We start from the raw sequence: 16,839 nt of genomic DNA, 5'->3' as shown, positions 1-16,839 counted from the left end.
AATCCCAGCACTTAGGCCAAGGTGGGTGGATCATGAGGTCAGGAGTTCGAGACCAGTCTGCCAAGATGGTGAAACCATCTTGTGTCTCTACTAAAAACACAAAATTTAGCTGGGCACGGTGGTAGGCGCCTGTAGTCCCAGCTACTCAGGAGACTGAGGCAGGAGAATCGCTTGAACCCGGGAGGCGGAGGTTGCAGTGAGCTGAGATTGTGCCATTGCACTCTAGTCTGGGTGACAGAGCGAGACTCCATCTCAAAAAAAAAAAAAAAAAAAAGAGCTAGAACGTGCCAGTCACCTGGGAGACCCCCTACCTTTATGTGCCCCGCCACATCACAGCTACTTTTACTTCCCTCCAAAAATAACTGCTGCTCTGACTTTTGGCAAAGCCAGAAAGAAACACCAGGACATGACAGTCCCCAGTTGTGCAGCCAAGACACTGGTTAGCCTTGCCATCCTTTCCCATTAAACTTGACTTAAAAGGAAACCAGAATTTAAAATTTAAAAAAATTTGTAGGTCCTTCCCACCCCTCCATCACTTTCTTTTCCTTACAACTTGTCGGTTGAAGGACCGGGTCATTTGGCCTGGAGTGTGTCCTGCGTCAGGATTGGGGGCTGGACCCAGAGACTCCTTCAACTCTGGCTGAATCCCTGCGGCAGGACCCTGGGTGCTGTTGTGTCCCCTCATTGGGAGGACACAGGTCTGGGCTGTGCACTCTGGGGGTGGTGGCTGGTCATGCTTCATGCCTAGGGCCACCAATCCCTTGAGGTTGGAGATGGCGACGCTCTTAGTCTGTGAGTTCTTTCTCACTTCCTCGTCGGGATATTCTTTTGGAGACTCTTCCTCCACTACTGTTTGGCCACTTGGGTCCAGCTCATAGAGAAGACACAGGGTAAATGCTCGCATGTTTCCTTCCATATACCCAGGTGAAGATAATGAATCAACTGGTTGTCATCCTCAGAGGGTGACCAGTAGTTTTATGTTTTAGTGTATTGTTTTTATTTTTTATCATTATAATCTCAAGGACTTGCACATAATCCATCTATTGCAGTACTCATTTTGGTTGCAGTTCAGACTACGCCATCCTTGGCCAGTGGAAGCATCTGCAGGTTGCTTCCTGAGTCACGCTGGGACGTGGGGCTGATGTCTTTCCCATCTGGACGTTAACATGCGTTGGGCTCACCTTACACCTTTCCTGTTTCAGACTGAAAATAGTCATTTCTCCAAGAACTGGTTTCTTCTAGTGGGAAACGGTGTTTGAAGACCACTCACTGGGACTAGGGATGTCATTGCCGCTGGGGTGGGTGGCCTTTTCAGCGAACAGAGCTAGGAAATGTAAAAACAGGGTCTCGGCCAGGCGCGGTGGCTCACACCTGTAATCCCAGCACTTTGGGAGACCAAGTGGGGCAGATCACAAAGTCAGGAGATCGAGACCATCCTGGCTAACATGGTGAAACCCCGTCTCTACTAAAAATACAAAAAGAAATTAGCTGGGCATAGTGGTGGGCGCCTGTTAGTCCCAGCTACTCGGGAGGCTGAGGCAGGAGAATGGCGTGAACCCGGGAGGCGGAGCTTGCAGTGAGCTGAGATGGCGCCACTGCACCCCAGCCTGGGTGACAGAGCGAGACTCCATCTCAAAAAAAAAAAAAAAAAAACAGGGTCTCATGGGTTTTTATGGATATTTCCAATTCAGGTAGTTCAAATTCAGAGAGGTATAGGAGTTACGCTGTTCAAAATGACGTCTTTATCTTCTACAGTAAGAATTCTGGCTCTTGGCTGCCCCAAGGCTTGGGGACTGGGGATTTGGAGGAGGAGGGCAGGAGAAGGGGAGAGAAGAAAAAGATCCTGGTTATCATGGACGTAGGAGACAATAGAATTAAAATATCTCCTAACTTTGGATATAGCCTGAGAATAAGAATATGGACACTCCTGCCGATGGTGGAAACAGCCGGAAGTCATTCATGTGCTTTCTCCCTTGGCTCTGTTTTTTACTTTGTGCTGTATTTATGTTGTCAAAACATTTAGCTCCCTTTAGCCCTCTGAGTTTTAGTGCCATAAATCATGACATGTTTAATGCTGTGATTTGTCTCTGTGTCTCTGTAGTCATTTTGTTTTTTCTAAATCTCATTCTCTGCTAGATTCTTTTGGAATGCTTCATGGGAACAGCCACTCCCAAGTTCCTACCTGCTGATGAGTTTGTGCCCTTTGTTCCTGAAGGTCTATTTTTTTGGCTCACGTTGTATTTCCTGAAGTGTTGAAAGACGTTACTCTGGATTATTTCCTCCCTAAAGTGTTGCTGTCCAAATCTAATGAGAGTCTCATTTTACTTCCCTTGTAGGCCACGTGTTTTTCTTCCCTGGACATCCTTTTTCTCGGAAACCGGGTCATCCCAGTGGAGTGTGTCCTGGGGTTGATTCTGCTGGGGTGGTGGTGTCAGTACTGGCTGTGTTCTTTCCGTGCGGTCTCAAGTCTCCTTGGGAACATCTGCAGTAACGATCCTTTGTGTTTGTTCTGTTCTCGTTTCCTTCTTCAGAGATTCCTGTTTTCCACATGTTGTATCTTCTTTGCCTGCTGGAGCACTTTTTACAGTCTCTTAATTTTTAAAGTCTCTCTCTCTTTTTCTTTTTTTTTTTAGAGACAAGGTCTTTTTCACCCATGCTGGAGTGCAGTGGTGTGATCACAGCTCACTGCAGCCTCGACCTCCAGGGTTCAAGCAGTCCTCCCACCTCGGCCTCCCTAAATGCTGCTGAGCCACTGTGTCCAGCCTAATTTCTCTCTTCTTTTTTTTTTAATTTTTATTTTTTGAGACAGAGTCTCCCGCTGTCGCCCAGGTTGGAGTGCAGTGGCTCTATCTCGGTGTGCTCTCAGCTCATGGCAACCTCTGCCTCCTGGGTTCAAGTAATTCTTCTGCCTCAGCCTCCTGAATAGCTGGGATTACAGGTGCGCACCACCACACTGGGCTAATTTTTTTTTGTATTTTTAGTAGAGACAGGGTTTCACCATGTTGGTCAGGCTGGTCTCAAACTCCAGACCTCAAGTAATTTGCCCGTCTCAGCCTCCCAAGGTGCTGGGGTTACAGGCGTGAGCCACCGTGCCTGGCCTAATTTTTCTCTTTTTTAAAAAATTATATTTTTTGTGCTTTTTGCCTTCCATTTCTCTTAAGGCGTGATTTGCTGTTTACCTGCTGTTTCCAGTATGTGTTTCTGAGGTCTTCTGTGGTCCGTAGGGACGTGCTTCTGCTGCTTATCCTCTTTTTCTTCCATAGTGACCTGTCTGGGATTTGACCTTGATGTTTTTCTGTTGCGAATTTCGGTGTGAGTTGAGGTTTCTCAAACTCGTAACAGCACACGTGGTTTGCAGCGTTTGCTGACGTTGTGGTGCTCCTCTGCAGTTACTTTTGTGTGGTGTTAAGAACGGGAGTCCTCAGCTTCTGTGGCTCTGGGGCTCTGTGCACCTCCCGAGCATCTCGACCTTTCTTTGCCTGCCTTGTCCCTGTCCTAGTAAGTACTGATTCACTGCCAGCAGGTTCTCTCCTGCGTGAGGCCCTGTGCGGCAGGAGCTCTGGCAGGTCAGTGTGGGCATTTGCAGTGGCCAGGCTGTCCTCTCTGGTCGTCCCCTGCCCTAGGTTTGGCTGTGGCTCTCAGAGGGACCTGCCGCTCTTCCCAGGAAGTCTGCTGGCTCCTGGGTCCAGGCCCATCGGGGTCTGGTTCTGCAGCGTCCTTCAGGTGATGGCTGCTTGTGGTTCATCTTCATCGGTTTTGTTCTAAATATTGTCTGCTGGTTTTTGATTTTGCTGTGTAGTTGCTCTTTTATGTGGAACTTTGGGAAGATCCAGAAACTATGCCACCCCTGTCATCGTCTTCCAGAATAGATTAACTTTGAAAATGCTGTTATTTTAGTTTGAAGTAGTTTTCAAATCTACAGCAAAGTTGCAAGAGCAGAGCAGTGAGCTCCGTGCGGACTCCGGTGTGTGAGCATCACGCGGCCTGCTTCCTCTCCGCTATGCCAAGTGTGTGTGTGCACTCCTGTAGTTTTTAAATATGTACACTTTAATCCTTGCTCTGACACGATCCCCAGCACCCTAAGTGCTCGTGTGGCCGATACCTTGGGTGGCTACCAAGCGGCCCTCCTGGTCGGGTGCTCAGCACTGATGCTGCCACCCCCAGCATAGCACTTGCTGTGGGCTGTGTTTCTCCACGGCGTGCTGGCCGATTCCCATGGCTATGTTAGCATTTCACATATTCCCACCTCACACAGATGCCCCACCCTTATCGCACCTCCTGAGTAGCTGGGATTACAGGTGTGCCAGCTGTACCACAGCTGGGACCACAGCCTCGGTATCATTAACCGCCTGCCTGTGTCGCCAACCCTGGGGTGCCCAGTTGTGAGGATGCTTCAGACACTCCTCCTGTTACCTGCTGGTTGCCTTCTGCTGGGAAGCAGAGCTTCGCCCCTCCTCGTTGGTTTATTCGTTCGCTCGTGGATTCACTCCCTCACAGCAGTGCTGTGGCTGCCAGGATCCCTCCCTCCCTGCACTGCCCTGTTGTGTTTGGTGGGCTCTGATCAGCACTCATTATTTCTAGGCTTGCTTGGTGGGGGCTTCTTGTGGCTGGAGTCTGTATCCTCTGACGCGTCCCTTGTCTGTGGCATTCCTTATTGCCACGTGCACTCCCCCTGCCCACTCTGCAGCTCCCGTGGAGCTCTGGTTCCTCTACTGGAGTGTGGTGGTGAGAGGCCAGGATCTGGGCACTTGGTGTGCTGACTGCTGGGGCCCCTGCTTCCAGGCCGTGCCAGCAACCAGAGCTCAGGACCCAAATGCATGTAGGGGAGTATGTGGCCTTTCCATGTCCAAGGGGTCCTGTGTGTTTGTGTTGATACTGTGATCCTAGCCTAGCACGCCAGGGCTTCTGTTTAGCAGTCCCCCCCATCCTTGTCTATTAGTTCGTTCTCAGACAGTGAGGAACCTAGTTCCCATCATTCAGTGTGTTTGTTTTTTTCTTCAGTGTAACCAACTTACCTACCATTTTGCCTGCTAGAGTCCCTGCGCCAGGAGGGAGGATTGGATGGGAAAGGCACACTGATGAATTTTGGATGTGAGTGTTAACATGTGCGGAGTAGCCTGTAAGAAGAGTAAGGGAGCTTGTGAGTCCTCACTCACCAGAAGGGCCAGGGTGTGGGGGTGGGAGGTACATGGAGTATCGAGAAAGCCGGACCTGGATGACCCAGGCAAGGCGCTGCCGAGTAGATGAAGACTGGCGCCGGCGTGTTTGGGGAGCAGTTGTTTCGCAATTGTTCAAATTTTGCATTTTGTAAACTTTGGGGATCTTTGTGTGTTATCTGTGTAACAGTTAACACGACGCTTTCTTCATCGAAGATAATGCTCAATAGTTCTTTTCTTTTTCCTTTTGGATATCTCTTAAGGGTAGGTCTTCTGTTTTTAACTTTGAATTTTGAATTAATTCTACACATAGAGGAAAGTTACAGAAATAGTACAGAGAGTTTCCATCTGCCCCTCACCCAGTTTCACCTCATGTTAAGCATGGGTATGATACTGTTCACTAAAGACCTTATTTGATTTTTTTCCCTGAATTTAACTTTAAATAAATTAATAAACTATTTTTTAGAGCAGTTTTAGGTTCATGGAAAAAGGAAGGGAAAAAAGTACAGAGACTCCCCATACACTCCTCCCTGCAGGTGCACAGCCTCCCCCGCTGGCCAGGTGGTGCCTTTATTAGAATCCACGAACCCACGTCAGCATGTCCTTCTCACCCAGCTTCCAGAGTTCCCATCAGGGTGCGCTCTTGGTGTATACGTTCTGTGGGTTTTGACAATTGTAGAATGACGTGTTTCCACCAGCACCATATCACGTGGAGTCATTCCGCAGCCCCGAATTCCTCTGTGCTCTGCCGGTTCATCCCTCCCCTCCTCTCAGTCCCTGGTCCACGGATCTTATTGTCTCCATAGTTTCGCCTTTTCCAGAATGTCTTGTGGTTGAAATGGTGCAGCCTTCTCAAGCTGGCTTCTCTCATTTAGGAATGTGCACTTGAGGCTCTTCTGTGTTTTTTCATGGCTTGATGGCTCATTTCTTTTCAGCACTGAGCACTATTCCAGTGTGTGGATGTACCACAGTTTATTTTATCCACTCACCTGCTAAAGCACATCGTGGCTGCTTCCAGATTTTGGCAATTATGAAGAAAGCTGGTATAAACATCTGTGCGCAGGATTTTGTGTGGACATGAATTTTCAGCTCTTTTGGGTAGATACCAAGGAGCACGGTTGCTGGATCGTGTGGTAAGAGCACGTTTAGTTTTGTAAGAAACCGCCAGACTGTCTTCCAGCGGCTGCACCATGTTGCATTCACAGCAGCCGTGGCTGCGGGTCCTGTTTCTCCACATCCTCACCAGCGTTCGGTGCTGCCCATGTTCTGGGTTTTGGCCGTTCTAGTAGGTGTGTGGTGGCATCTTGTTTTAATTTGCATTTCCCTGGTGATGGAGGATGTGGAGCATCTTATTGTTGAGTTTCAAGAGTTCTTGGTATATTTTGGGTAACAGTCCATTATCAGATGTGTCTTTTGCAAGTATTTTCTCCTTAGTGAATTTTTACCAGTGTCCCCGACGTCCTTTCCTGCCACGGGACCCTTGCGGCTCCTCAGCTCCTCGGCTCCTCCGGTCCTCTGCTTGGTGGCAGCTGCTTAGTCTTTCCTGGTCTTTGCTGGCCTTGATGTGCTGGAGAGCGCTGGTCCTTGTCTGGTGGACGTTTCCTTAGTTTGCGTTTGTCTGGTGTCTCCTCGTGATGCAGTCCAGGCTGTAGAATCTCAGCTAGAATGCCGCGGGCTGGCTGGCGTGTCCTCAGAGCACTGTATTGGGAGGCAGGTGGTGTCGCCTGGCTGCTGGTGCTGCTGACTTTGAAGCTTGGTTAAGGTGGGGTTGGCCGGTTTCTCTACCGTCAAGTTACTCTTTTTCTCTTTGTAGTTAGTAAGTATCTCAAGGAGACACTTGGAGGCTGCTGATACCATTTCTTATCAGGCCTTCAGCCCCAGCACGGGCATTTGCAAGGGCACTGCCAGTGGAGACTGCTGTGGTGTCTGCCTGATGCTAACTTTCTATTTCTGTCTTTCTGTTTACATTTATTAATTGGAATTCTGTAGAGACAGCTGCCCCTTCTCCCTTATTTCCCCCACTTGTTAATTCAGTTACTTGCTTATATTAGCGTGGATATTTATTTTCTTCTGTAGGTAACAAGCCGCTGCTACCGTTTATTTATTTTGTTGCTTGAGCAGCCCTGCTCTGGCCATCATGAGCTGCTTCAGGTTGGTTCCATGTCCTTGTGACATGACAAGAGGATTTGGTGACTTTATGACACCACAGAATGTTCCAGCACATCTTCCATTTTCTGCGATTTCTCGGAGGGGCGTTGGTTCTTTTGGTTGGGTATGGTGCTTCCTTTGGTTGGGGATGGTGTTTAGAAACCAGCCTCTGGGCACCAGGTGTGCTCATTGCTCCTGGAGCATCCCTGCATCCAGGCCTGTGGGTGGACCGGGGCATGTGCACGCACACAAACCCTCGTCTGAAATTGCACCTGCACCTGTGCTGCACATAGCGGCCTTCTCACTTGTCCTCAGGCCTCAGGATCTAGTCTAGTCTGACGTCATAGGCTCATTCTACCTTCCCTCATGCCTTACATGAGAACCTGGTTCTCATCCCCACAGTAGATGTGCTTAGGTATTCAGAGGTGTTCAGTTCCAACGTACAGTTAAAGGACCTTCGGGATTGCCAAGCCATGAGAGAAACAAACGTGCTGACGACCTGGAGCGTAGCATTTCTGTGCAGCCCTTCTGCTTAACCTCGCAGGTCAAAATCGTGCATTTCAAAGTTACATAGACGAGTTTTGTTATAACTCATCCTTTCATTTTTACTTTTTATGTTTAAATTTTTATTATTTGTTTTTAGAGATGGGGTCTTGCTCTGCGTCCGGGGCTGGCCCGAGGCTCCCAGACTCAAGCAATCCTCCTGCCTCAGCCCCCACCAGTAGTTGGGACTGCAGGCACACACCACCAGGCCCCACTTCGGCCCACCCTTCGGTGTGGCCGTCACTCAGCTGCAGGACAGCTCGGGTTCAGTGGTTCTGTTTGTGTTCCTGTTGGTTTCCTCCAAATCTTGTTTGATTTTTTTGTTCATGAGGGGTGGAGTATTGCCATGGTCTCGAGAGTCAGAACTATACAAAAAAGTATAGAAAGAAGTGCCCCCTGTAGTGGCGTCCTGCCATGCCCTCCCTCCCCCCCCCCCCCCCCCCCCCCCCCTCCTCCCGCTGCACCCTCCCTCCTCCCGCTGCACCCTCCCTCCTGCCCTGCCCCCATCCCTCCATTTTTGCATCCTGTTTCCACTTACCATGCAAACAGATGAGCTCCTGCATCTTTTCCTTCCCTGGCAGTGCAACACAGGTCAGTGACACTCTTGCTCTCTGCAGCTAATGGAGTTCCCAGGCACTGCCCTCATGTTACTGCATCAAGAGCTTTCTCTTTCCCAGCTGGGTGGCACTTCATTGTGCTGATGTCCCGTAGCTTCTCACCCTCTAGGTTACTGACATGGTGACAGGCGATGCTGTCAAGGGTAACCTTGTACGTGTGTGTCTTCGTACTGTTGGAGGCCTACCGTTGGGGCTGAGTTCTGAGAGATGGGATTGCTGAGTTGAGGGATTGATGTGTGTGCACTTTCGTTAGGTTTTGTCAATTCCCCCTGTTGCGTTTGAGAGAGGCAACTTTTTCCCAGCCTCACATGTGGGACACGTGTGTTGTCATAGTTCTTGTGTTTGCTGGTCTGGGTGGTGCAGTCAGCATCTGTGGATGTGCTGTGGGTGCGTAGGGCCGAGGCACGTGATGAGCAGGTGGGCATCCCGAGCCGCCCCTCGATGAGGTCGCTCAGTCTCCCGGCTGCTGGCTTAGTTTTGTCCACTTGATCTGTCCTGCGGCAGGCATGCTGTTCCATGACTGCCACTAGCATGTTTGTGTCTCCTCACATCTCGTGCGTTTTTATTGGTAGGGGCTGCTGTGTTGTTTGGTGCATTAATATCCACGTGTCATATCTTCACTGGCAGCTGTAACTTTTTGCATTAGAAAATCATCTGTCTTTGTGACACCCGTTACCCTGGGTGTCTTTCTTGTCCCCCAGCCTATAATCCCTGGGATCCTCCCTTTCCTTTCACCTTCTGAATCACTTTGTTTTCTGTGTCTCTCTGTAGCATATGGTTTGGTCTCAGTTTATGAGCCGAATTGAAAATCTTTTTCTTTTAATAGATGAGTTAAGCCTATTTGCCTTTATTGATATAATTGACATGTTTTGTCTTGACTCTATCATAATATTTTATCATTATGTAAATTTTTATTTATCTTTTGAGACATGGTTTCACTGTCACCAAGGCTGGAGTGTGGTGGCATGATCATAGGTCGCTGCAACTTTGACTTCCTGGACTTAAGAGGGATCCTCCTGCCTCAGCCCCACCAGTAGCCTGGGACCACAGGTACACAGCACTGTACCTGACTAATTTTTAGAATATTTTGTAGGAATGGGGTCTCATTATGTTCCCCAGGCTGGTCTTAAACTACCAGCCTCAGGGAATCCTCCTGCCTTGGCCTCCCTTTTCAAAGCGCTGAGATTATAGGTCGCCTTGCCTGGCCTGAATTTTAAATATTTGCTGTGTTTCTTTTTCTCTGAGATGTTTATTCTTTGCTCTTTTAATTGATTTTTTTTTTTTTTTGTATTTAGGAAGGTTCGTATCTGTGTCTTCCTGGTTACTTTTGTACTTAAACTATTGACGACGCCCTGGTCTCCTGTGTCTCACGGGATTGTTCGCGCTGCAGTCGAGCGGTTTGCACAGGCCTGGCAGCTCCACTGTTGGCCATCGGCATCTGTGAGCTCTCATGGCTTCTTCCTCTGCCTTTTAGTGACAGGACTCCACGGAGGCACACTCTGGTCCTCAGCCTCCCTCTCCTGCCTCTGCCTCACTCGGAGCCTGAGAATGTCTCTTCCCTGCAGTTTCCCGCCCAGTAGATGAGGCTCTTCCTCCCATTCCTGAGGCTGTTTCTGGGCCCTGAGTGCAGGCGGCTTGGCTGGCTCAGAAGTCTTTTCTGTTCTTGCCTTGGGAAGGGGCTGGGAGGAACCATGGAGGCTGATTCCTTCCCCTTCATGGGTTCTCTTCTCTTCCTCCTTGGCAGCCCTGCTGTCAGCTCGGAGAGCTCCTAGTGTATGAGGTTGCATCTGAGTCCGCCACCCAGTGGGCCCTCTCAGTGTGTTGGTTTTGGTGTCTCCTCGGGTCGGATGTGGGTTTGGTGTCTCCTTTTGGGGTATGGGTTTGGTGTCTCCTCTCGGGTGGGTGTTGGGTTTGGTGTCTCCTCTCGGGTGGGTGTTGGGTTTGGTGTCTCCTCGGGTGGGTGTGGGGTTTAGTGTCTCCTCCGTGTGTGGGTTTGCTGTCTTTTGCGAATGTCATGGTGTGAATGTCCCACTCCGTCTGAGAGGGAGATTATCCAGCTCTCGTTTGCCCTGTTTTCTCCTGACCTTTTTCCTCCTTTCTGCGTCTCGGCTCCGTCCTCTTGGCTTCTTGCCTCTAGTGGGTTCATTACTGCATTTTCACTGCCTCCCCTCCCTCGAACAGTTGGCAGTTTATTCATTTCAGAGATAATTTTGTCTCTTCCTTCCATTTCTTTCTTAAGTCCAGTCAACTCTTACTTCCTTTTGGTGTTGTATTTGTAATTGTATTGTTTTTATAAAAATGTGCCTCCTAGTTTTTGAGATTCTGATTTGAGGTGATTTTCATATCCTTACGTGCACACTTCAGCAGATTTTCCTGTATTGAGAGTGTTGTTAGTTTCCTTGTTGTTCCAGGGTGCGTTTCTGATGTGTGCGGAGCCCCTATTTTCTGACTCTTCTCTGACTCTCCTGGGCTCTGGGTGGCTTGGCCGCCTCTGTCCCTTCCTCCTGGTGGCCTTGGGGTGTTTGTCCGGTGTGTGGTTTCCTGGCGCCCTCTGCTGGCCGCATGGGGAAGTCCGGGCCTCGAACGTCCTCCGGTTCTCCCAGCCCTTTCTTGCAGCACCCGGAACTTCCCTTTTTCCTTCTTTTCTGCCTCAACACCCAGAGGCCAAAGGGCTCCTCTCACGACACGCCGTGTTGCCTTGACAACCCCTTCCCGTCTTGTGCTCCGTGGTTCCTGCCCTATGGTCCGTGCTGAGCTTCCTGGACACCTCTCAGGCGCTCGGACTTGGGGTGCCTTAGCCTTTCAGCAGTGACTTCCCACGGACCCCTGTCCCACCCCGCCCCGCCCCACCGCGGCCTTGCAGGGGAGGGACTGGCGGGATCAGGCTCGGGCGTGTAATGACTGTGCGCCGACTTGCAGTGATTGTGAAGTCGAGGCGCTCTCGTCCTGTGCAGACGGTGAGTGATGCTGGTGTAGACCTGTGTTCCTTGCTTGTGCTGAAACTGTGTTTGGAAGAGAGGCTGGGAGACGCCAGCTTGGCAGCCATGTTGTCTTCAGCCTCCCGGAAGTGATGCTAACTTTCTAAGTTGTGTGTCCAAGTGTTTTTGTTACTCCTGCTGTTCTTCGAAATGTGCTGCCAGTGACCTTGCCTCGTATGTGTGACACCCCCTAAATGCTTAGGCACGGAGAGGGCTTGCACGCGTTCGGGGCTGAGCTGGCTGGAGCGTGTGCAGAACGAGCCATTGTGACCCGCTGCCCGGGCGGCTGTGGGCACAGCGTTCTCCACCCGTTGCTCGGCTGGGGCTCCGTGGCGGAGTAAAGGAGGGGCCAAGGGGCTCCCACCTCAGAAGCAGACGCTCTGCTCCCGGACAGCCCCCAGGTGCTGATGGCACGGGGCCTGACGTTCGGGCGGCACAGACCCTTCACCAAGTGGTTCCACGGATGGTGACTCTGCATTTGGCTTCGACACCGAGTCCCTGCGGCGCTTGTGCAGTGGAGAGATCGCCGACTTTAATTTGATGCCTTTAAGAGCCCTGTGACGGGGCAGGGGGTGTCTGCCATGTTTCAGAGGTGGAGACCTGCAAAGGGAGGGTTCGTGTGGTATGTCCAGGGTGGTGGGGATTTTAGTTTGCTTGCTCATTTTCTTTTTTTTTTTTTTTTGAGACAGAGTCTGGCTCTGTGGCCCAGGCTGGAGTGAGCGGCGCCATCTTGGCTCACTGCAAGCTCCGCCTCCCGGGTTCCCGCCATGCTCCTGCCTCAGCCTCCGGAGGAGCTGGGACCACAGGCGCCGCCACCACGCCCGGCTAGTTTTTTGCATTTTTAGTAGAGATGGGGTTTCACGTGTTAACCGGGATGGTCTCGATCTCCTGACCTGGTGATCCGCCCGCCTCGGCCTCCCAGAGTGCTGGGATTACAGGCGTGAGCCACTGCGCCCGGCCTGCTTGCTCATTTTCTAATCCCAGTGCCTGCACCTGAAAAACCCCAAGCCCCTGTGTTTGGAGTTGTTTACGCCGAGGCTCCCAGGGCTCCATGTCGACGCTGGCCTTGGTGGACCTGTCTGTCGTCCCAGGCCCTGCTTTGCGCCATCACACCTGCATGGGCCACAGTCCCCCTAGAGTGGCCATGGGTGCCTTGGCCCTGGTCCCCGCAGGCACTTCATCCTCAGGTGTCCCATGGGAGCTGGGAGCCCCCACTAAGCACTTTCCTCCCAGCAGGCTCCCTGACCAGTCTCTGATTGCCACCCCCCACCGGGCTGCTGCGCCCACCACGGGCACAGCCCATGAGGGGTTTGGATGAACCTAGGAAGGAAAGCCGCTGCCTCTGCCGTGTGGGTTGGGCACAGAGGGCCTTGGGCCAGTGGCAGCCCCAGTCCTGAGAAGTGAGGGGTAGGTTCCCACGAGATCGCCACTCCATCTTCAGAGCAGTTTAGCAGCAGACCCTCTGCGGTAGCCAGAATCCACATAGAATTCTGCGAGCAAAGACCCTATGGGAAAGACAGAGTGTGGACCCCTCCTGCGTGGGGCAAGGTGGACTGGGGAGAAGGCGGCAATGTGCGGTGTAGAGAGAGGCAACTGGAGTATCAGGTTAATTTGCATTTTTCTTTTCTTTTTTTAGATTTAAGAAAAATTTAGTTGTATTTATAAAACTCAGAATCTGGAGAAGTTATGTTTTTCATTCATAGTGCACCTTCAGAGCTTGGCGCAGAAGCAGCGCCTGCCATCAGTTTCTCAGTGTGCTGGGACCTGGGAGTGGCCTCAGCCTCCAGCAGGCACCGTCTCGCCCCCTCCCTTGGTTGGTCTCGCCCCTCCCCTTGATTGGTGCTGACACTTGGCATTAGAATATCTTGATTTCTGACCCTCAGCAGCCCTTAAATTGCGCACCTGGGATGAGCCTCTCATCTTCACCCCAGTCCTCTTTTTTGGCAGCTGAACTGTTTTGAAGGTAGAAGCATCAAACACAGTCTGGAATGTATAGAAGGTGTCACTGGGTCACACAGCCTGTTAGGGTGGTGCGTGGGAGAGCCCCGCCCTCACCCTGCAAACTGTCACTCGCCCCGTCTGAGTTCTCTTTTGGGAGGCCTGGCCTCAGGTGAGGATCAGTTTGTAATGAGCTAGTGTGGAGCGCGCGGAGGCTTCAGTAGCAGAGGGACCCGGGGCAGATCTGAAGAAGGGCCCTCACAGTGCAGGGCGTCTGAAGGGAGACAGGTGCCCTCTTCTGTTTGAATCTCACAGGAATAAAGAAAATGTAGTAGGTCAGAGTCACACTTGCATGCCATCACACAAGGCAGCCATGCTTCCAGCCTGAACTGAAAGTGGCAGAGCGGGGACGGGAGGAAGGACGGGATGAGGGGTGCCACATCAGGGCAGCCCAGGCGTCGCCTGTGGCTGTTCACGGCAGGGCTCCCAGTGGCGTGCAGAGCAGAATCAGCTACTTCCAGCATCTTAACTTTGGTTGAGAACGTGCTGTAAAGATGCATTGTAATCTTTGTACTTAAATATACATCAGCAGCTTTCACCATCAGAGCAGACCTTAGTTTTCATGCCAAATGGGGAAACCACAGCCGTTGGGAGTGGTGTGGCGCGTTGCCCGCTGGGTGGTGCCGTGTGTGTGTGTGGCTCGTGCCCCGCTGGGCGATACCGTGTGTGCGGCGTGTGCCCCGCTAGGCGGTGTCGTGCAGGTGTCATCAGCGGAAACCACCAGAGCTCTCCACAAGAGCTGGCACCCAGCAGCTGTGCTTCTCCAAGCAGGAACACATCTGAGGCAGCTCGGGAGACGCCTGGTCACCTGGAGGGGCTGACGGAGGCAGGGTCTGTGCAGCCAGGGCCCAGCCAGAGGCCCAGGGATCACAGTGGGAGCCACTGAGCAACCCAGCCTTCGCAGCTGACCCAGCATGCCCAGTCCTAGCCGAGCCCAGCCCTCCCAGTGCAGGAATGCAGCGGCCAAGCAGGATGACACACAGGGACCCAGTGTGGCTTTTGTACCCCAGCTGAGTCAACACGCAGTCCAGCTGTGGTCACATGGAGGGTGGCCCTGGGACCACTCAGCCATTTGCCTTGGATGGGTGCCACCCCCTGGTCCATCCTCAGCCCCAGGAGCAGGTCTGAGCACTGTGGGGCATTGGGCAGTGTCTGAGTGTGCCCTGTCCTGAAGGCACAGCATGGGGCCTCCTGCCCTTGCCCCTGCCCTGGCAGGACCCTGGACAGCACCTCAGCTCCAGCTGTGGGCCTACCGGAGGGAGCCCGTGCCAGGCCTGGCCTCCCCTGGAATCGGGGTACTTGGTTCAGACACACAGGCCCCCATTTCAAGCCCCACTCTGGGCCCCACTAACACCCTGTCTTCTCCGTTTTTGTCACCAGGGGTCGGGCCCCGGCTCGGTGGTCCCAGGCAGCTCGGGGGTCGGAGCCCCCAGACAGTTCACGCGGCAAAGAATCACGCGGGTCAACCTCAGGGACCTCATATTTTGTTTAGAAAATGAACGTGAGACAAGCCATTCACTGCTGCTCTACAAAGCATTCCTTAAGTGACACAGGAGGACGCCTGGGGACTTTTTATATATTTGCAGATTACGCCTTTTTGTAACAAGCAAATGGGATATTGTTTAAAAAACAGCCACCTCTTTACGATGGAACAGTTTTATATTCCTGTTTCTAAATCAACTCTTCAGTGTGAAAGAAAATACGTTTCTGTAACAGAGAGAACACAAAGGCCTGTGGATACTCTTAAAGGACAATTAAATCTTAACTCATCTTGATTGAGTGGCCTTCTTGCCAAACAAGCCATATATAAAGACTGATGGAATCGTTAGCAAATAATTAGCTGCCCTCTGTCAACTCATAGCAGTTTCTGCACTATTTGTGCATTTTGGTTTAGTTCTACCTAACTTACTGTGTAGGTGTATGTCTACAGCCGATGACCTCATTTTGTTTATTTTATTTTTGTAATAGTCAGTTAGCAAAGCAAACTGATTTTTTAGACTATTTATCTTCCTTCCCCTCCCCCCCCCCCCTCTCCCCTGTCCTCCCCCCCCTCCCCCCCCAGCCCTCCCCTCCACTCCCGTCCTCTCGCCGCCCCTGAGAATCCTGGAGGAATACACAGTTCATCGCAGCTCCCCACCTCGGAGTGTAACCGCATTTCTGCTTGGTAGAGGCAGAGCCCGGCAAAGGTGGGCTCCTTCTGAATGTGTGGTCAGCATCTGTACAAATGCATTTTATTTGCTATAGTTTGTAAAGCTGTAAAGTTAAAAGAGATGAAAACCTTTTCAGCATAAATATATTTTACTTGCACTGTGTTTTTTAGCTAAAAGTGAAAACCTAGATTAAATAAAATCAAAGTTGAGAAGAATCATCAAAAGACTGTTTCTCGGTGTGAATCAAGTGTTGAAAAATGGTTGGTGTATTTTGTCAGTAATTGTACATAACTTTTGGCACATGACATAGAAATGGCTATGTGTAAACTAGAATTATTTTGCTAAGAGACTGTATGCAAGCCTTGGGCCGACTTCACAGACGTCCAGAGCAAAGCCCCTTCTTTGTACCTATTTTTTTATTACAAATATACTAATTGGTTCTTTCTATTTTCAGAGGTTATTGTATGAAATTGTCTATTGATAGTACTTTTATGACTGTAAATACTCCGGCTTTCTCCGTGTGAATTCTCACATTAGACTTTAATTCAAGCGCGTGTGAACTGAACGCTGATCAGTATTTTTTATCAACACCTGAGAACTGTTACACCTTTTATTTTGTCTTTTAGGAAATCCCTGTCTTTCCATTTTTTCATGTAAATTTTGCACAGTTACTTGTTCATATGTAAATATTTTACTTTCAAAAATGAAGTTTTTAATTGCTATTGTTTTATATAGGATTGAAAGAAAATTAACTCCTTTATTAAAAACAAATTTATCTGTATTTGTTTTGCCTATTTTTCCCCAGTTTTCTCTGCTGCCCGATTGCACTCTGGCTCTGCTGAGGTGCTGGTTTCTGAGCCACCTGTTGGAATCTGTAGCTGAGCCCAGCAGAGCTGGGAGAAAGAACTTTCTCTGTGAGGGCAGAGGCTGAGCCGCCCTGTGCGTGGAGTCTGGGGGCTGGAGGCTGCGCTGACACCTTCTGCACTCGCAGGTGGAGATGAGCTGGGCACAGCTAGGAGGGGCGGGGGGAGGCCCAGCACGGGGGGATGCACACAGAAACGCACCCGGCGAGCCCAGCTGAGGTGCCCAGAGGGCCCCAGCCCTGACGCAGACCTCCTGTGGCGAGAGAAGGCGTCTCCAGGGCAGTTTGTGGTACAGGTTGGCCCTGACAGGTTGCAGCTGCTGCTGGGCCCTCAGAGGCTCAGCGCCAGTGTGTACCGCACCGCTCCCTGCCTTTGAGCACCTTGGA

At 51.0% G+C, this 16,839-nt stretch overlaps 1 protein-coding gene across 1 annotated transcript in view; it reads left to right on the top strand.

Annotated features, from left to right (window-relative positions):
• Positions 1-16,371, top strand: part of TAF4 (TATA-box binding protein associated factor 4) — an 84,681-nt gene extending 68,310 nt beyond the window's left edge. The window contains exon 15 of the mRNA XM_031934691.1: positions 14,821-16,371. Within this exon, the coding sequence (XP_031790551.1) occupies positions 14,821-14,988 (168 nt within the window). The 3' untranslated portion in view covers positions 14,989-16,371. The remainder of the gene's footprint in view (positions 1-14,820) is intronic.
• Positions 16,372-16,839: the final 468 nt, after the last annotated feature.

Source organism: Piliocolobus tephrosceles, chromosome 20 (genome assembly GCF_002776525.5).
Source record: "Piliocolobus tephrosceles isolate RC106 chromosome 20, ASM277652v3, whole genome shotgun sequence".
NCBI lineage: Eukaryota > Metazoa > Chordata > Mammalia > Primates > Cercopithecidae > Piliocolobus > Piliocolobus tephrosceles.
The sequence above is the reverse complement of the archived record's forward strand: the minus strand, read 5'-3'. Positions and strand labels throughout refer to the sequence as shown.